Here is an 8758-nt window from a genome sequence, read left to right as displayed (position 1 = left end):
CTCCGAATCAATTATTTTGAAAAAATATATTATAAACATGATTCCTCTAATAAATTAACTTCGAATAAATAATATAGACAATTATCTTTAAGCTTTTTCTTTAGTTCAACATCCAATAAATTGAGAAAAAAATCATAAATATTGTATTTACTTCTGCCAAAAATATATTATTTTTGTAAGACGAGTTTATAGCGAACGTTGTATATCAAAATATACCACTAGTACATTAAAACACACCATTAATGCAAAAGATCGGAATTCATCATTAATTTATTTTAAAATATTTTAAAAGTATGGGGACAAGTATAGTATTCCCTTTTTTGAATATGAACTCAGTTTCAATATTAGTTGCAGCTTCGTCTTCTCACTTCTGGTTCTATGGTGAAGCCGCCAAAGGACAAATTTTAGTTCATCGAGAAAATCAGGGATTGTATTGAGAGAGGATGATAAGTCTCACTATTGAAGCTATACCCTTGGCTGATTCGTCGTTCGATATTCAAGTCCGTATACAGCGGAAGCCGGAGCTTCTCAGGTTATTTCTTCGAGAGAATCTCGACCGGGTTCGAGGATTGCACTCTGAGAGGAGTTGAATCTCAAAGAGAAGGCAAACCAAAGACTTCCACCGCTGCCGTCGACGCACTATCTGCGATGAAAGAAAAGATCAAATGGGTGGCATTTTCGGCGGTTTCATCATCACTTCATCCTCGTCGTCGTACTGTCTATCCTCTTCATCCCAAGCAGAAGATACCTCCATCTCCGACACCAACCTTTTCATCACATCTCTTCCTTCAACTTACCCTACCGTTCTTGGCCGGCCAAAGCTCGCTGTCACTGTCCTCGGTAGCGGCTCAATCACTCCTTTAAAACAAAACACGAAATCATTAACAATAACCATAAAACATAATATAAAAAAATATAAAAAAATACTTTGTTACCTGGATATGGAGACAAAGACATCGAAAAGAGTAGCTTGAAAGAAGAAAGAAAGTGAGCCATTGACGGGAGAGAAACATGTTTCAAACTAGATTTATATTCAAAAGAGGGAAAATTTTGTTTTAGGTCCTCATACATTTAAAATACATTAAAAAATTAGTGATTCATCTCGGTATGCTGTATTTGTGGTGTGTTTCGGTGTGCAATCTTCATTGTAGAGTTTTTCATATTTACAAGTAATTTATTATGTGATTTATATTTTTTTTATATTAACATTAATAAGAAACTATATGCTTAATTAATAAGTACATGAATTAATAAATTAAAAAAAATCAATTAAATTTATGAACCAAATAAAAAAAATCGGCCCTTTTGTTATCCTCCGTTAATTGTTAACAATGTTTTCCCCCCCTATTAATAGCAGGATTCATTTAAGTGCATTTTTCTTTCATAAGGGTTTAATTGAAGTTCCATTGTTCTTCTCAATTCATATTTCCAAAAACAGCTTTACTATACTTTATTTTTATATAAAAAAAATTAAGTTGTACTATGTTATAATAAAATATTTTAATTAATATTTTTATAAAACTATTTAATTATATTTAAAACCAGTTTATCTTGGAAAGTAATTTTTTTTTCTCAACTAAAAATAACGAATATCTCATCAAGGTGTAAATAGTGATGTAATTGAAGTTTTTTTTTCTGAAGTCCAAAAATTAAATATGTTATGTTGTGATAAATAAGATAGTTATTTTGTGGTAATGGAAAACTGATCTAATTATATATTTAGTTTACGAATTTTATTATAATTTTAAATACGTTCCCCTTTTAATAAAATTAGCGGTTCTATTTGTATAAAAAAAATAAGATAACGACATGTTTCACCATTATTTAATATTACATGTAGTGGCGGATCCAGAAATATTTTTTAGGATGGACATATATATGTTAATATCAAAAAAAAAAAATTAAATGGGGTGAAAACAAATAAAATTTCATGTGGATACCATTAATAAAATAAATAACTAACCGTGAAAATTCAGATTTAAGAGTGGACACCCACCCCTATATATATATATATATATATATAAGCATCGGCCATTGAGTACATGTATGAGACTTTCATTTAATCGGAAGGTAAAGTGTAGAATTTGACATTCACGATTGGAATAGTAAACTTTAGAAAGGTGGAATTTTGGAGCACAAAAGAAGAGGGTTGAACTCGTTTCAGTAGGCTGCTGTTCAGTGCAGTACATTTCCAAAGGCAAAAAGTGAATTTGGAATTTTAAATATTATTTTGGAATTCTATAAATTTGGGTTTGCAAATTAAAACAAACAAAAGTTAATGGTGGAGTGGAGATTGGTTGAGGAGCTCAGCAGGAGCCACATGAGATCACATGTGGAGGTTAAAGGTTTAAAGACCTTATCCACTTCATGTGTTCTCAGGTAAATTTTATTAATTGATAGTATGAGATTGCATAAAGCAGTAACATAACATAGAACAAAAACCAACACCATAAACCTATCTGAAAAACCCCTAAACATCCGAACAACCCACAAGTAAAAAATACAACTCAAATGGAACCAATGCAAACCCACTTCACGAACAATCTTTCCCAGGTAGGACACAACTCATATATGCTCTCACCGGGAGCCAACAATAAATGGATGCTTAAGATCTTCATGCAAAGCTTTACTCCTTTCCATTTCTCCAACAACCAACCCTCTCTTGTAGTTTCATAAATACACAGGAACTCCAATCGTTTTACTTCTGATTGAATTGTTTGATTGTTTTTCTATGAAATCTACTTAATATTTATCTAAAATTTTTACTTACTACTCTAATATCCTCTGATGATTGTTCGATGAGGCTAGTTTAAGGTTTATTGTTTGTCTTCTCAAATTACTATTTTTAACCGTTTGATTTTGAGCGAATACCTATAAATCCCTCAAATCCGAGAGAAAGTCCCAAACCCTTTTAAAATAGTTGATTTTTATCTTGTAAGTTTAAAAAAAATTAGAAAAAATTAAACCAATAAAGTAGTAAAGGAATATAAAACTAGTTTATCAATATCTAGGGTGATCACAAAAGATGTCAAAGAGTGATGATTTTCGTTGATGGCTAAAAATGAGTGAAAAAAACTAAACTTTAGCGCAATAATAGTATCAATTTATATTTAAGTGACGAATTCAACACAAAAACTAAAGTTTAGTGGTATCTGGTATACTTTAAGACTTCTTTTATAAAAAAAATTATTTCAAAAATAGATATCTAAAATATACTAATTTTTTTTTATCCAAGTACCTAATTTTTTTCTTTAAAATAGGTATCTAAAATATTAATTTTTTTCATATAGACACTTCAATTATTTTTTTTGTTAAAGTGGGTACTTAAAGAATACCTTATTTTCATCTAGGCACCTAAAAACTGACACATGCCATTGATTAAGAAATACTTTAGGTGCATAAACAAAAAATGTGGTATATTTTAAGTGTCTATTTTGATAAAAAAATATTTAAAATACATAAATGATCAAAGGTGAATATTTTAGGTGCCAACATGGAAAAAATACTTTATATCTATACTTAAATAAATTGTGATATGCTTTAGAAAATTATTTTTGAATTAGACATTTGTAAAATTTAAACGAATTAAAAATATACAAAACCCTGTTTCATCTAGTGGGAAAAATTAAAATAATAAAAAATAATAGTGAATTGAGTTTCCATATACATGCATGCATGCATATATATCATTTTAATTGGTCAGATTGCCTTAATATTTTCATGCTGACAGCATTTAGCATAGCTCTTGAATATTGTCGAGAAGCCATTTTCCAGTCCATCCCTGTTACCATCATTTCCTTGAACTCCTCGTAACTGATTCGTCCATCCTACAAATATTAACGTTTTCAAATTACATCAGATTTTAATATTAACTTAACGTTGGATTAACAGATCAAATACTTATACTAAAAAAATAATAACCTAATGTTGGGCAATGCATTGAAAACAATACCTTGTCTTTATCGACATCGTTCATGATGTCTTTGATAAGCTGTTGATGAAGATTGTCGTGCCCTAAAGCTTCTTGCAGCTCTTCCACTTCGATGTAACCACTTTGGTTCTTGTCGAACACAGTAAAGGCTTGAGACAGAAGCTCATCGTTGCCGTCGATTCGTTTCAGGTGAACTATCATTATTACGAACTCTTCGGGGCTCAGCATTCCGTTTCCGTCGATGTCCGCCTGCGTATCGTTTTGTTACGGATTTAAATAATACGGATTCAGATCATATTTGAATTACTTTAAATGAATGAACATACTGCATCCATTAACATCTGAACATCAGGATCATCGAGAGAATGCCCGATTTTGTGAAGTCCGTCTCTAAGCTCCTCGAACGTCAAGTTGCCGTTTTCATCGGTGTCCATCATATTGAACGTCTCTGTGATTGAATCGACTTGCTCATTCGGCAAGTTGTCTGCCACCACCTGCAAGTTGTTTAAACCTCGAATATTAATGAGAAAAATTCGACTCGACTAAACCGAATGTCTTAATATAAATATGGGAAAGTAAAGAGGAAGAGGGTGTTGAATGGGTTTCTTACCCTAAGAACTTCCTTCTTGAACTTGTTCATCAATGAGAATTGCTTAATCCTTGTTCTTACGTGTTCCCCAAGGTTCACATTTCGAGCATTTTCCAAGTTTTGGATCCATGGATGTTCTGATTATCATCATTAAGATTGATTTAATGGATGTAAGATAGTACTATAACATGAATAAGACAACATACCCAAAGCTTGTTGAACAGTTATCCGATTTAGAGGATTTTGATCCAGCATTCTCCTAACAAGATCCTTTGCTTCACTAGAAACTTTAGGCCAAGGATCCCTTTGGAAATCTATTTTTCCTCTTATTATTGCTCTTGCAATGCCTTCTTCACAATCTGCATTTTTTTATATAATGTTATTCGGGTTCAAATGTAGATATTTCGTATACCTTAAGATAAATGAAAAGTATTAAACCAGTACAGGTAAACCATATACGAAAAATCTAAGGTTATGATATCAGTATAGAATTAAACGAGGTTTTCCATAACTTTTCACGATTAAAATTTTAACAGTTCAACAGGTAAATTTCATGTAAAATTATAATTACCGGCCCAAAAGGGAGGAACTCCACAAAGCAGGATATAGAGGATAACACCAGCACTCCAAATATCAACTTCTTTGCCATAGTTTCTTCTTAAGACCTCTGGAGCCATATAATAAGGACTTCCAACAACGTCATTGAACTGCTGACCTGCCATTTAATTCTGATTAGATAATTCGGTTTTAGTGTACTTATTCTATTTGTTTACGATTTTTTATTTTTTAATCGAATAAACCAAACAGTTCAAATATAATATTATGATGAAAAAATCAATTAAATTAAGATGGAGATTGTACCTGGTTTATGGAATATGGAAAGGCCAAAATCAATTGCTTTTATTGGGGCAGTTTCACTTCCATCTGCCAACAAGAAATTCTCTGGTTTTAAATCCCTATGTATCACTCCATGTTCATGGCATACCTGCAACACTTATTATTAAACTAATTACACATTTCTTTGATATTTTGTAATTGCCTAATTTCTTACTTTTTCATTTAAATATAATTATATTAATCAATTGAATTACATTTTTTTCCTTTTCAAAATTTACATCGAAATTTTTAATTTTATAAGGAAGAATATATGCATTTAATAATAAAAAATAAAATAAAAATACAAAAATATCATTTTAGGTTTAAGTTATATCTTTACGTTTAATCCGTCACTAAATCTCACAATAAAGACGACGGAAAAGAAGAAGAAAAATAAATATAAAAAAATGAATTTGATTGACTGGTTAAAGGTTTAAATATGTTAAAGGTATATGTATTATTTTAAATTTTAGTTAATATATTTTATTTTTATGAAATTGAGTCCCTACACTATTTTTTAATTTAAAATTTTGGTCCTTCCCCAACTTTTGTCTATTTTTAGTGCTAGCTATTGATCTAAGAATTATAAAAAAAAGGTCAAATAACTTTTTTAATCTCATACGTTTAAAGCTTTTATCAATTTAACTTTAATATTTCAAAAAAAAAAAACTATCATTAATTGAACTAAGTGTCAAATTGATAAAAGAAATTATAAGTTCATTTACCTTTTTTTAACTGCTAGATAGTGATCAAGAATTTTAAATAAAGATAGTAGCAGAAACTCTTGTAAAATTAAAATGTACTAAATTTTAAATAGTATAGGGGCATTTATCGTATTTGGACCATTGATTAATGATATTACCTTTATAATCTCTAAAATGGTTTTCACAACTCTAGCGGCTGCTCGTTCCGTATAATGACCTTTAGCGACGATTCTATCAAAAAGTTCACCTCCATGGCAAAGCTCCATTACAAGATAAACATATTCTTTATCTTCAAATGATTCCCTAAAGGCAACAATATTTGGATGCTTAGGCAAATGTTTCATGATCTCAACTTCCCTCCTTACATCTTCAATGTCGATCTCCGCCCGTAGCCTCACCTTCGATATCTTCTTGCACGCGTAGGGCTCTCCGGTTTTTAAATCGAAACATTTGCTCGTCACCCCGAACTCACCTCTCCCCAACTCTTCCCCAATCTTGTACCTTGCCAAGATGTTGCTTCCCGACGAATCCTTCAAAACCCTAGTGCGTAGGTTTACCGATTTCCGTCCACATTCGTGGGTGAAACGTGCATGTTTCGAGCTGGTTTTCGGTTTCGACTTGCAATTATAATGATATTTTTTCGATATTATACCTACTAATTTTTTTGGTGCCGATATACAACTTCCCATTGAACGACGATAACAGAGGCGACAACAATGACGACGATAAGAACAATAAGAACCCAGTTAATTAAGTTTGATTTGATTCCATTTTCCGGATCATAAACATCCCAAACGAAGAAAAATAACTTTTATTATTTTTCTAGCATTTGAGAAGGAAAAATGTAAACCCTAGGAAATTGCAAAAGAACAGAATGCTAAATTTGGGATTTGATTTTATTAGTATTAGAGAGGTTAAAAGAATTTGAGAAGAAAGTTGGTGGTTTTTGTTAGATTTGTTCCGATATTTTCTTGGGGCAGTTTAAACATGAATATGCCGTTGTTATGGTTTTCATTACAGGTAAAAATGAAATTCTTTTTTAGGCTGCTATAATATTTGATTCAAGTATTAAAATGTTCGAATTCGATTCCAGGGATCAACTTCCTTGATTTTTTAGGCTGCAACGAATATGAGTCGCTACTCTCCATAGTTATTATGAAAGATATATTGAAGGCTTCTTTCAGTTTCTATCTTTTTGTTCATTATACATGCAATTTTATCTGTTAGATTAATTACGAATCTTTAATTTCCATCTGGAGTCGTCGTGATTTTTACAAGTGGTGTAATTACCTTGATTTTGTATCAACCCTCATGTTTAAAAGCAAACCACACACGGAGTCTCGCACTCAATAATGCTTTTAATACAAATATCGAGGAATTAAAAATTACATCTCATGAGAGGTAAATTTTGGATGTATATAGATCAAGACATCCATGGCTATAAAATTTGTTAAAAGATCCCAGGTGGAGTGAAACATATGATTGGATTAAAAGGTGGAGGGGTTTTGTAGAGTAAGAGTGGACATATGATTGAATTAAATTTACGGTTTGATGGCATGAATAAGGCCAAAATAATGTAAGGATGCTTAAATGTAATAATGTACGGGTAGTTTCAATAATATGTCCATGTCGTCTTCCAATTAATGTAAAGGCCTTTCACTTTAAAAGATGACTACAATTGCCGATTTTCCGAACACCCATGATCAGATCTATTATCCTTAAAGAAGTGTAAATACAAGATCAGATCTCTAAGCAGCGGAGAACCCCATGGCTTCTGATGACCATTCATGTAGTGTCTCTCTGTTTCGTCCATTAAGTAGTGGTGCCCCCATGATCAGATCTTTTATTGTCGATGGAAGTGTTATTGTCGAAGTGAAAAAGGGAAACAAAGATACGGTTAGTTTAATGGAACGGAAGTGTTATTGTCGAAGTGAAAAAGGGAAACAAAGATACGGTTAGTTTAATGGTACGAGAGAAAAGAATCTCTTTACGTTGGAATTGTTTATTTGATGCATTTATATGACCAATGTCCAGAAATTGGAACAGTGTTACCATTGCCTGTGGTGATTTATCCAGAACCATGATAGTCTTCTCTGCAATGCTCGTACTTTGAACATCAGAAGTCACGTGGTAAGTTGCTTCTCATCCTAGATACTGAAGAACTGATAGTGAGCAGAAAAATTGAATCTTACTTGAATGGAATTTTTTTTTTTTTGATAAATTTTAAATCTAATAATTCTAAGCACATAAGCTAAATGACCGGGTCTATTACATAGCTGACAGTTGAGTGTAATTATAAGGCATTGTATTAATGTAATTACAAATCATAATTAAACATTTTTAATTTAAATCTTGAATGTAAACATGGGTAAAATGACAGCCAAAATGGTGCAAGGAAAAATGCCCTAATCCCAGCCGTTAAGTGATAGTAATGCAATATTATTATCGATTATATGATTTCGATCCCGATCGTTATGCATAATAATAGCAATAGCAACGTTATAGTCAATATTTTACGATTCCGATTTTACCTGCTGCAATTGGCCACTGTAATATTTGTTACGGCTGATTCATTCACTGTAATTTGTATGTGGCGGATTGTGACAGAAAAAAGCGATGGCCTTCATGAATTAAGAAAAGAGAAAATTCCGATTTGAC

General features: G+C 31.7%; 1 protein-coding gene across 1 annotated transcript; it reads right to left on the bottom strand.

Annotated features, from left to right (window-relative positions):
• Positions 1-3686: 3686 nt before the first annotated feature.
• Positions 3687-6789, bottom strand: LOC120198118 (calcium-dependent protein kinase 24-like). The gene is made up of 8 exons (XM_039199499.1): positions 6259-6789; positions 5382-5505; positions 5092-5235; positions 4727-4879; positions 4542-4657; positions 4258-4425; positions 3953-4180; positions 3687-3827 (listed from the first exon to the last, which is right to left on the bottom strand). Exons 1-8 carry the CDS (start codon positions 6787-6789, stop codon positions 3687-3689), a joined length of 1605 nt encoding a protein of 534 aa, XP_039055430.1.
• Positions 6790-8758: the final 1969 nt, after the last annotated feature.

This window comes from Hibiscus syriacus, unplaced genomic scaffold, assembly GCF_006381635.1.
Source record: "Hibiscus syriacus cultivar Baekdansim isolate YM2019G1 unplaced genomic scaffold, ASM638163v2 tig00117056_pilon, whole genome shotgun sequence".
Taxonomy (NCBI): Eukaryota; Viridiplantae; Streptophyta; class Magnoliopsida; order Malvales; family Malvaceae; genus Hibiscus; species Hibiscus syriacus.
Note: the sequence above shows the minus strand (reverse complement) of the source record. Positions and strands in the feature narration are given on the sequence as shown.

What these genes read in the sequence shown, in the direction of transcription:
- LOC120198118 (XM_039199499.1), bottom strand. Translation starts at nt 6,789, where the DNA reads ATGGGAAGTTGTATATCGGCACCAAAAAAATTAGTAGGTATAATATCG. An exon ending in TTCAGATGTTAATGGATGCA is followed by an intron (nt 4,181 to 4,257) that starts GTATGTTCATTC and finishes AACGATACGCAG; the next exon opens with GCGGACATCGACGGAAACGG. An exon ending in ACGATGTCGATAAAGACAAG is followed by an intron (nt 3,828 to 3,952) that starts GTATTGTTTTCA and finishes TAATATTTGTAG; the next exon opens with GATGGACGAATCAGTTACGA.